This window comes from Chrysemys picta, chromosome 19, assembly GCF_011386835.1.
Source record: "Chrysemys picta bellii isolate R12L10 chromosome 19, ASM1138683v2, whole genome shotgun sequence".
Classification (NCBI taxonomy): domain Eukaryota; kingdom Metazoa; phylum Chordata; order Testudines; family Emydidae; genus Chrysemys; species Chrysemys picta.
Window position 1 is genome coordinate 6,584,981 of NC_088809.1, and position 12,333 is coordinate 6,597,313.

At 37.0% G+C, this 12,333-nt stretch overlaps 1 protein-coding gene across 15 annotated transcripts in view; it reads left to right on the forward strand.

Annotated features, from left to right (window-relative positions):
- Nucleotides 1–12,333, forward strand: part of USP32 (ubiquitin specific peptidase 32) — a 147,251-nt gene that overhangs the window by 51,406 nt on the left and 83,512 nt on the right. For all 15 annotated transcript variants that reach the window (XM_042857885.2, XM_042857888.2, XM_008178815.4 and 12 more), the window contains exons 3-4: nucleotides 5,769–5,874; nucleotides 6,494–6,612. In XM_042857885.2, coding sequence (XP_042713819.2) covers nucleotides 5,769–5,874; nucleotides 6,494–6,612 — 225 coding nt within the window. The remainder of the gene's footprint in view (nucleotides 1–5,768; nucleotides 5,875–6,493; nucleotides 6,613–12,333) is intronic.

The window sequence follows — 12,333 nt, forward strand, 5'->3', positions numbered from 1 at the left end:
GCTAGTGGCCTTAAGGGTAAGACTGTAAAGTGCAGCATGCAAGTTACATAGTTGCTTACACAAACAATTGGCAAAGAGTTACTGGATTTTTCAATTTGTACATTCATGCGTACACTCTATGAATGAAGGCCGGATGTACAAAATCTGTAATGAAAGTTTGTTGGCACCAGCAAAATATTATTCTATTCTTGTCTTGTCATGATTATAGCCATCCCATTTCAAGGCTACCTTTTGTAATGTGTACCAGGCCATTTCTTGCTGGGTTTTCTGTGCTATATTTTGATGTTTCATTTGAACTTTCGTCATAAAAAGTCAATACACAAAGTGCATATTAAATCCTTCTTCCAATATTGAACTATTCTAGTGAAGTGTGTATTACCGAATTTCTAAATGACTTCAAATAAGCCTTTTTGTCGGGCTGACTTGGTCATGACAACATGGTGTTTTGAGGAGTCTTGTAGCAAAGGAAGAATATACTGTACATTACCACACATGCCTTATGTCATTGACATGCATAAAAATAAATAAGGAGAGAACAAAATTACTTTACAAAATAATAGACATTAGGACATTCTGTTATACTTGTTTACTGTGAAGGTCACACCAGAGGATTCCAGATACAGTACACAGATGTCATTTCAGTTTTTGTTTCAGTGCTTTAAAAAATATCTTAGAGTAGATCTTTACAATATTAAAATTTCAGTAATTAACTCAGTTAGCTTCTTTTCAGATGGTGTGCTGAGTTTTATCTTAGAAAGATGAAACTGTATGTTGTTCCCATTTTGTCCACTCACATTACCTTACTGTTAATCAGTGAATCAGCTTAAAAAAAAGTCTTAATGGAGTTGAGTGAAGAGAGCAGAAAAGGAACTGAAAGAGGTCTGTAAAATTAGGCCTTTGTCAGTATAGATTTATAATGATTATTATACATTAGGACAGCATTGCTTCCAGTCTTTCTACACTTTTACAATAGGATCATACGTTGGGTAGTGGTCTAGAACAACACAGTTGTCCATTGCCGCCTCCTGGGGTGTTTACCAAATCTTAGTACTTTTGGCTTCCAATAATAAGTATTGTAATCCCTACAACAGCCACATTAGCTACTTTAACTGTGCAGGTGCCTTTTCCAGCGAGTTCTGGAAAAGTCCGTAAGTCTGTGTTGTCAAAATTACATTCCTTTCCTGAGGTTTTGTCTTTAATCACAAAGAAATTAGCCATCTGCTGAGGCTGAGTTGCTCATAAGTTTTCCTTCCTCAGTCCACGCCTTGGATCTCTTTTAGAGAGTCGCTCCCACATCCCTTATTTCTGGGTGAGGCGACAAGCCACGTGTCTAAATGAGACAGCAGAACCACTTAATATGATGTTGTTTTAGGTGACTATGGTCAGCCCTGTTACACATAATTATTGTTTAGTATCTGTCTGAGTTGGTGCATATCAGCTGCCATTTATCTTCCTTGTGTAGGACACACAGGGGCGAAGGAAGACTTTTACCACACATACTGAAAGGGACCTTCTAAGAACCTTCCCTCTTACATTCTAGCCTGCATAATTCTGCCAGGAGTACCGCTTCTAATTCTCTTTGGAAGCAGGTCTGAAAAGTATAAGGTTGGAATTGCAAATTGTAAAGAGCATGCTTTGTCTAAGATGGACAACATTTACTTACAGGGTTTTAGGAATGAAAAGGCCTTATGATCTACATGCTTAAGAAGTGTTTGGACTTTCTTAAACTTGCCCGTGTGGATTTTCTTCAGTTTAGAAAAGTGTCTTAGCAAAATAAATTCAATGAGATTTAATTGAGAGAAGCATAAATATATATGTATCTAATTAGTTTAACTTGCAACTTTCCTCGTGTATTTGCTGGTTGGCTGTTACATCTAGGTTCCCATCCAAAAGTTACTTACCTTTTATTTAAAAAACAAACCAACAAAACCCCTTGCTATTAACTTGATACAGTGATGTTCCTGTAAAATTCAGTTGTGATTGTTGTTTTTGAGGGACAGAGTTTTTTATAGCTCCTGGTGCACCCAGAATTTGTGTGTGTGTGTTTTTTTTTTTTTTAAAGTAACCATATTAATACTTGAAAGCTAGGATAGCTCTCACCTGATCAGATGAGCTAACAGCATATTTTTAAACTCTCTGAATTATTTCCTTTCACTGTTAAAGGTAGTTGACCTACATATGAGGTATAGTCTTGACGACCTCTTATGGAATCAAAATGATTAAGAGTAGGAAACTCTGATGGGGTGAATGGAGCATCTACAATCAGTTTATCCAAATAAGCACAAATGTAGCTTTCGTAATGTACCCCCTGGGGAGCATTTGGAAATGGGTTAAACTGCATTAATAGAAGAAGAAGATCCAGCATCTTCTGGGAAGCTAATCTATTTTTGTAGCATTATGCAACAAGCAGTGGAATGAAATTGCAGGTTCTACATAATGGTTTCCTTAGAATGTGCTCCATCTGTACTATAATATCATTTGAATTCACATACCTATGGGCATCTTAAACTACTTCAGTGGAGAGCATTAAAAAGAATAAATTGATGATGGAGAGTGGCATAGAACTCATCTAACAGTGTGTAAGGCTATGTGTAGGTTTTGCTGGACAGCTATCTGGTGCAGATCTACTGTTGGTAGTAATTATGATGGTACCAACAGAGGCAAGATACTAGCACTTTTAGCACCGTATTCCCTAATTCGTTTGGAGTAAGTCTAGAAAACATGGTGATATAAACATAAGTGATCACTTGTCCCTTGTCTAGACTAGCACTGTGTTGCTGTCACTGGTGGAAGGGCAGCAGTGGGAGACTTCCCACAAATCTACTGTAGACAAGACTTGAAAGGGCTGTTAAAGCAGTTACTAATTATAGTGAAACTATTTCAGATAAAATGCAGTCAAATTATCTTTCCAAACATCTCACTTGGTGCTATAAACATTATAGAAATTTGTCAATGACTGTGTAAGTAGCTCATGACTAATCTAGCTGCCATTCCATGAGGTGGAACAGCAATTTCTTTTCCTTAATGACTTTATAATATCTCCCCACAAGAGTTAGAGGGCATAAATCCACATCAGTCACTGAGAGCAGGGGAATCCCCTGCCCCCCAAATTTTCTTCAGTTTTATTTATTGGGAACCTCCATCCTAGCATCAAACAAATGCTCTTCTTGCTCCTAAATCTGTTGTCATTGAACCTGGCTATGATACAGCTTTGAGCCAAAATTATTTTTATATGGTCACTTGTACCTCTTCTTGAGCTTCACATGCTTGAGGTGCATAACAGGCTGTCCATTTTGGGGAGGAAATGGATGAGTGTAACAATTCACACTGCTGTGTTAATGGTACTGTACAAAACACAGGATATTTCTACATACATTTTTTAGCCCCATTGATTTCTGATATATATGCTGATGCTATTATGCAAAATTCTGACTTAAGGAGTGCATTCATGGCTCCCACTGAAGTCAGCGATAGCTGTTTGTGCACATTTGAAGTAACATTTGCATTTAATTCAGTTTCTGAAGTTGTTTACTGAAAATACGTATTGCTGATGAGCTAAAAATGTGCTATTTAAGAGTAGTAAAATATTAATAGAAGGTAACACCTGCTAAACTGTAATGTTGATTGCTTTAGCACTGTCAAATATGGTTCTCTTTGAAATAACTGACTCTTGCAGAGTAAAGGAAAACGTAAGGCAGTTGCTGCTGAACCCGGTCTGCCAGACAAACCATGCTCAGCACAACATCATTTGTTCTGTTGTCAGTGACAGTAATATTTCCCCATCAGCCAGACTTCGGAGTCTATGCTTAGTCGCACAGTGCAGTATCTGTAAGAAAACCAAATGAGAAGAAATGTAGGTTTTAAAGTAATTTCTCTTTGAGAGTGTAACTTAAACTCTGACTGCTTTCATTTCTAAATTTCTAAGGGTAGGTCTACACTAACCCCCCAGTTCGAACTAAGGTACGCAACTTCAGCTACGTGAATAACGTAGCTGAAGTTTGAAGTACCTTAGTTCGAACCTACCTCGGTCCAGACGCGGCAGGCAGGCTCTCCCGTCGACTTCGCGGTACTCCTCTCGCCGAGCTGGAGTACCGCAGTTGACGGCGAGCTCTTCCGGGTTCGACTTATCTCGTCCAGACAAGACACGATAAGTCGAACCCAGAAGTTCGATTTGCTTGCCGCCAAACTACCGGGTAGTGTAGACCTACCCTAACATAGATTTCTGTTCCTATTAGTGGTAAGGTACTGATGCTTGTAGATAATGTAGTTAGAGAGCATTCTAAATCGGGAGGTGTTCTTAAAGAACCGTACAACTGGAAGTGTATTTTATAGAAAACACTTCATGCTTATCTCTTCTGGTTTTCCTTTTTTTTTTTTTTTGTAAAGTTAGAGTGAAGGTGAAGTAAGTGACATATTGGAATAAACCTGTTAGTGATTCTTGGTTACTAAAATTAGTTGTTGCTTGTCCTAAAGTGACTTCCTGCATAAATATCCCATCTATAAATATTCAACCAGTATTTAAATATGCTGGCTAGCTAAAGAGCAATGCATAAATTGGTCTACTGTATAAAAGGCAAATGCTTCAGCCCTGCTACTGACCACTTCATTGGTAAATAGTGGCTCCTTATGAAACTTAAATGTAAGCCACTTCTGTATCGAATTGGCATAGCTCCCTTCAAATGAAATCTTCAGTTCCAGTGACTTCCACAAACATTTCTCCAAAATCAATTACTGAATAGATTTTCATGTGACTGGTGTAGCTAAACTAAATGCCTGTATGTACTACATATGTTAGAAGGATATCCATGGAATAAACTCCCTTATTTTTGCAGCCATGTGATAAACTGTTGAACCTTGAAATAAACTGCATTTCGTTTGTACCATGAATCTTCTTGCCTGCGTTCTGTCCACTAATCTATTTCTGTTGGGATTGCTGCTACTATTCCAAATGTCTGAGCTTTCAAACAGCCATTTTTTGTGATCAGTAATTAATACAGCCACCCCAACCACTAAATAATAAAACCTGTCCTGTCCTTGACAGTGGGCTATCTTTTGTGTATTTCAGATTGTGTTGGTAGAGCAAACAGCCACTAGACTTGGACCTTTCCCTGACCCAGCCAAGTTACCCATTCAGACAGCTGTGTACTGCGGTCCGCCTGCTTCTTCTTTTCTATTGTGGTGGCCTTCAGCTCCTATGGAGCACATTGGTTATAGAGTGTGCCCTAACTGTGGGTGTGCCTCATTTCCTTTGGCAGGACAATCACGGTGCTTTCTCTCCCCATAGGTGATAGCATGGAGCAAGTTCCAACTCCTGTTTTACACACTCCTCTCCCAATCCAGGCAGCAGTTTCTTCCCACAGGCCTGAATTATTGACTGCATTGTTTCCTGTTTCGCCTTGTATATGAGGGAAATAGATAACTTACTCTCAGTTTAAAGAGAGAGGGAAAAAAAATGTTTGTATTCAGTAATCTTTCTGTTATTCCTATGACTTGCTCTCAATCTACTCTTGCGGATGTTATTTCCCTGATGAACTATTTAAGATATCTTGGAAAGACCCTTTTATAGGCATTGAGAATAGGAGATAGGAAACAACAGCAAACCTAATGTGACTAACAAGGATCAGAAAAGCTTCTAGAAGGTGACTAGCCTAAAACAAAAACCAGGACCCAAACACAGCTTGTTGCTTTTATTTTTTTCATCCTCACACTTTGTCTCCCTTCCATAATTTAAAGAATGAAACTAACTGTTTTTGTTTCGTTACTTCTAGGTCATTTACTGTTCATTTGGGGGAACATCCAAAGGGCTACATTTCAATAACCTGATTGTGGGATTAGTCCTACTTACAAGAGGCAGAGATGAAGAGAAAGCAAAATGTGAGTAACAAGGCGCATAGAATATAACATATGTAGAACATGCTTTTATAAAGCAGAGATTAAGTTGAGGTTTTTACTATGTAGATCTTGATTTTTATATGTAACTCAGAGCACAAGTTAATCAAGACTGAGAATTTTTTTTAACTATACAGATCTCAATATACATTCAGGATTTTTATGTTTACAGCACTTAACAAAAGAGAAATGATCTGACATTACATAGTGAACACCCAAGTGTGTCTGGATCTTGTTGAAAGGCTGTTGAGGATATTCTGTAAGGAAGAGTGAGAAAGAGTTAAGGTCTCAGTTCTTTCTGAAAAATTTTCATTAATCTAAAACATCTGCATAATTTTTGTTAATTTGTCTTCCTCTTAATTTGATTCTACAGTATTTGGTTTTCCTTTGGCTAGCAGGTAATCGTATACACGAAGGAAATATTTGTTAACCCCTTATTGAGCAATATCAGAGCTTGGTGGAATGAGCCTAATGACTCTTGTGCTTTGATTACCTTACAGTTATTGGCACTCTGACGCAGGTTTAAACGGAATTTTTGAAAGCTTAACTGCAAAATTAGCACAACTTTTGTATTCCATTTATTTTAATCTCTCTTCTTACTTAGACATTTTCAGTCTCTTTTCCAATGAATCTGGGAGTTATGTTGTCCGTGAAGAGATGGAGCGGATGCTTCATATTGTTGATGGAAAAATTCCAGATTCGCTCAAGAGATGTTTCTCTGAGGTATGTCATGCAATTTTTAATGCATTGAATTTACAAGAGATGAATGTATTACTGCTTTATTGGACAGTTTATTTTCTTTGCAATATACATGCATGTATGTACATTTTTCAAAAATAACTGTTTAAATACAGTATATATTCTAAGCTTTAAAAGTTGTAAATCCACATATGCAACTGCCATTGATAGGAACAGACAGGTGTATAAGGAGCAGACAGGGTCTGTGCAATGCCCCTGGTCATCCAGCACTTACACACATGCTTAACTTTATATGTGTGTTTGCAAGATTTGTGGTTTTACTTGTGGTTAAAACCATGCTGTCAACTATAGTTTAAACAAGGATTTTGTTAACAGGGGTTTCCTTGTCCAGTATGTACAGGGATTATTTTCTTTCTGAGGACAATGGTATAATCTTACTCACAAAAAAGTTGAGGGAATTTCTACTTAGAAGTGTTTTTTTCTGTTTAAAAATGGTGGTTTTAGTGTGGTTTCAGATAGTACCCTATTTCCTTCTCGGAGACTAAGAACAACCATGTTGGTTAATTGGAGAATTCAAGACTTAAGTATAAAGATTTGTCTGTTGCATCACTGACTCAGAAAGTGGTCCAGTTAGCACACTCATTGCCCTAAATAGAGTGATCGCATCTGAAAAGAATGCAAGGTATTGATCTTCATCTGGTGGCTGACCACTGGACTATTATGGGAAAAATAAGATTTTTATTTAAAATAATAGTGGAGAATATCATCACTAACATTTGGTTTTAGAGCAAAATTGGGTTTGCATCAAAAGAAAATTAAATTCCCAGCATTATTATATGATATCCTATTGAATTACTGGATTAGGTAACATCTCTCCAGTTTTTTCAAGAGGTGATGTGAAGTCATTAAAAAAAAAAAAGTTGTTTGAGTTTGTTTGGCTTATATGCAAGAGAAATTTCTAGTATTTGTAGATTCATACATGAAGGTGGAAATAAACAGCAGGTAATTCTGATGTAGGTTACTAACTGTATTACCTTATAAATCTCATATGTTTTACATTTAGATTACATATATTAACACTGAACTCACTGATATAGCCATTTAAAATTTGTAAACGTTTTTTTTAATGTAGTACACTAAAATGTGTTGCCTTTTACACTCCAGTTTGATACAAACATATAACCCTTATGTTCAAGAATACAGCAAATTAAACTTCTTTTCATTAAAATCAGTGGGAGAAAGTCAAGCAACACATTTTCTTTCATATGTAGGAATTAGGTTTTAATGTGTTTTGCCTTTTGTTTCTGATACAGTGTAAATCAAAACAGTTAATTCTGTTTGAAAGTTGATGGAAAGCTCTCTACTTTTCAAAGCACCACCGTCCATTAAAAGGTGCTTTTCCAAAAACAAATTGATTTCAGTTGTCTTTGCGAAGCTTTCTAAGTCCCATTGCTAGGTGTGCCTTCTTCCTTTACAAACCTTTCTATGCTAGCTGCAGAAATGAGCAAACAATTGAAAAAGCAACCTTGAAAAAATAAAATTTTAAAATTTAGTCAGATTTTTTTCCCAAACACGTTTTTGATTTTTTAATTCAAGAAATGGCATAGACAGTACAGCAGAAGATGTTTAGCTGACAAGTCATCCAGCAATCACCACAGCAGTTGTTATATTCTAAAAATCCTTTCTTCCTTTTTTTTAAACAGTTCAACAGTGCACTTTTGATTAGATTTCTGTTTTTCTTACCACACCCCTTTACTGAAAGTAGTACTGTGCTCTTATAGTACTTTTCATCCTTAATTCTTAGGAAGTCAGTTCAGGGTTAGGGTTAGAACTAGGAGTTGCCTAGGCTCTAAGATATGGGCTTATGGGTCAGACCTCTGCCTATTTCCCACTCCCTTACCCTGTTTCAGCTGATCCTGTTTTTTACAGAAGCTGTGGATTACTCTGATTATATTCCACCCATGTCTTGTGGCGATTCGTGCTCCCTTAAGAATCTTTTAAGCATTTCTCCTATTGGTCAAAAGGTGCCCTATTGAGTGCCTGGATTTTGCCCTCATCTCAAGAAGCTGAGATCCATCCATGCAGAGCTCCTGTTGGCTTTGTGAGGTAGAGAGTAGAGATCGTTTGCCAGGTAGAGCATGTGAAAAATAGGTTAAACTTTCCCACAGAGAGAAGATGGGAGTATCTGAACTTTAGCCCTAATGAGGGAGATTGAGCATTTGACAACAAAAAAGAAATTCTGTGAAATTATGCTGTTAGAAAGGTCAGTACAAATATAAGCACTATTAATTCAAAACCCAGCCAGAAAAAACTACTGAACAAAGATGCAATTCTGAGTCCTCAGAGTTTAGGTCCAGCAAAGAATTCTGTAACTCCGTCTACATAGTGAGATAGTTTGCTGATGAAGAATCCGGAGATAGAATCCTTTTTATTTTTCCAAAACTGCTTGGAGGGGAAATGCACTCTTCTCTTTGACTGGCTGATATGACATATACCTAGACAGATGAAAATCCTGCTTTCTTAGTACACCTCTACCCCAATATAATGCGACCCGATATAACACGAATTCGGATATAACGCGGTAAAGCAGTGCTCCGGGGAGCGGCGGGGCTGCGCACTCCGGCGGATCAAAGCAAATTTGATATAACGCGGTTTCACCTATAACGTCGTAAGATTTTTTTGGCTCCCGAGGACAGCGTTCTATCAGGGTAGAGGTGTATTTGCTTCTCCTTCATTGCTTGAAAAATTCATTCCTGCCCTCTATATCCAGACAAGGAAATGAAGTACCTACTGAGTCACACAAGGTCTTTTGCTTGCTGGTGGGAGCCCTGTGCACTTTTAACAAATATCAGGCAAGTCTTATGTTTGTGGCGTAGAAACTTTATAGAGCATAACATCTGGATTCTAACAGAAAGCCAGTGTCTTACTAGATCAAGATTAAGTTGCAATAACCTCCTTCCTTAAACATTCCTTAAAATAGGGAACCGAGAATTATCACTGCTGCGGTCATTCCCAGTTCAACCACTGACTTCTTGCATGACCTTAGTTAGACAAGTCCTTTAACCTTTCTATCCCTCTTTTTACCCAACATTAAAATGGGTACAACATATATCCACCATTCAAGTGGTTTGAAAGGCTTAATCTTTGCAAAGCAAACTGAGATTCTCACAAAATGGGCATCTGTAGAGCAAAATATTAATCTATATTTCTCTGTCTGGTAACCTTCGTCATCGGTTTTTTTGATTTAGTTGCATTGCTGTCATGTGTTCAGAATCAGAAGACTTCAGACTAGTGAAGCTTAGTCAACTTTTCACATTTCACTGAAAACCGATTTGTATTTTATCCGATGAGAGAAGACTGTCTTACGGCTGTCTGACTTTATTAAAGAGAATGCTTTTGGAGTCCTGGAAGGAAACTGTAGTTGTGGACTGAGTGTCCCTCAACTGATCTGGCAATGATATTATGTTTACTTTATATTTAATTCATAAGTTCTTCATTCTTGGCAGAAGCCACACATTATATGTACACTGCAAAGACCAATCTGGTATTCACTACTTATAAATTGTCCATCTATATCGTATGATGAAGTATATGCTAAAATTAATTTAATAGTGTCCAGAATACTTTATGAAAATATTTCAGAAGGAGAAGAATCTATCTGACTTGATACAGCTTTCCAGTCTTACAAAAACGACTTATATTGATCTTCTTTTGAAATAGAAAAAGTACATCATAACCTTCTCAACTGAATTTACTGGTCTGTTAATCAGACTAGGTCAGTTTGGTACCATACTTTGGATAGTAAGAAAGTTTTATGTTTCTGCTGTGGATCTTCCTTCCCATTGTAAGGCAAATGGATTTACTCTTTTGAGGATAAAAAATGAGGAGTCCTTGTGGCACCTTAGAGACTAATACATTTATTTGGGCATAAGCTTTCGTGGGCTAGAACCCACTTCATCAGATGTATACAGGAGCAGGTATCAATACATGAAAGGATGGGGGTTTCTTTACCAAGTGTTAGGTCAGTCTAACGAGAGAAATCAATTAACAGCAGGATACCAAAGGAGGAAAAATAACTTTTGAAGTAGTAAGAGAGAGGCCCATTACAGACAGTTGACAAGAAGGTGTGAGTAACAGTAGGGAGAAATTAGTATTGGGGAAATTAAGTTTAGGTTTTGTAATGACCCAACCACTCCCAGTCTTTATTCAGGCCTAATCTGATGGTATCTAGTTTGCAAATTAATTCCAGTTCTGCAGCTTCACGTTGGAGTCTGTTTTTGAGGTTTTTTGACTGACCTAACACTTGGTAAAGCACCAAGGAGAGACCATCTTCATTTCTTCTGTGGGAAAGAGTTATATAACGAAAGTTAATCTTATCTCTTTTCCTAATGCTGTTAGGAAAGCTAGTAGAGTTTTCCTGTATTAAGTGTTATCAAATCGTTCTATTGATATTATAGAAAAACTGACCGTCTTTGATTCGAGCCAAGTCATATTCATGTATTTTATTCTAAATACACACTTGAGCAGACCGTCATGTTTTGTTTTCTGCAAAGCTATGCTATATAACCAACTAGTATGTTCACTTTCCAAAGAGTATTGTGTTTGCATCTTAAACTGTGCTTTGTGTAATACGGATTTGCAGTGTGTGTCTGGTGGGAGTGGGGATGGGGAGAAGACTGGGAAAAATCTGCCTCTTTTTTTTTGGTCAAACAGGCATGATGTTTTATAGGTCTATTAAAAATTCAGGAAAAAACCTTACTACTATTTAAATAACTTTTGAAGAAAACATTGTATTAGCAGACTATCCATAAAGCTACATGTTTAACTATGATGTTCATACAAGTTGGCAGGTGAAGTTCAGACTTTTAGGAGTAAAATTTCAGCATAATGCCCAAGGATTTAATGACAAACCCATTTAAAATAAGCTGCATGGAGAAATCATCCATTGTGCTAAATCTATGTTCTCTGTTGTGACTGCCTTTCCTAGCAGAGGTGAGAAAAAACTGATCACTTGATGCCCAGAAGTGAAAGACTAATTTGTCCCTCTTGATGCCAATCAGTGAATTCTGTAGTTTGAATGTAATAAAACCTCTTGAAAAGCAAAGGACCTGTTATGCTAAAGATAGTTGTAGAGAGTGTCATAGACTAACTACTGCACATGATTTATAATAGATTGAAAAACATTGAAATGAGAGCTCAGAAAGGATGTATAGTTTCAGATGTACAAAATAGTATTTAAAAATGTCAATTCTACCAAAATTTTACTATTTGGATTTACAAACTTTTCTCCACTTATTCTGTTGTTTGAGAGGGGAAAATATAAAATAGAATTCTACTGACATCACTAAGATTGCACAGGGTGTAACTCTTACACAACTTGGTCCTTCATCTAGTGAGGTGTGTTAAAAACTAACTTGAGAGATATTAAGTCGACATATTTAATTCTAGAATATAGTCTTGTTTCATTTCCACTTCATTCTGTTTCAGTAGGCACAGTTGGGAATTACACATAAAGGGAAAATTGAGGTAGCCAGACTCTGTTTTACTAGTCTCCTAGAATATAGCTGAGGGAAATCTACAGGATACAGGAAAACTTGAATTTTTTGCACAGTTCTGTGTTGAAACAATAGTACAGTGTGTAGCAATTTCAAATAGCATTTGTTTTAAAAACATGCAGGTATTCTTAAAGGGATCTTTCACTTTTTTCTAAAATTTCTTTTCACTTCCTTTGTCACGTCAGTTCAA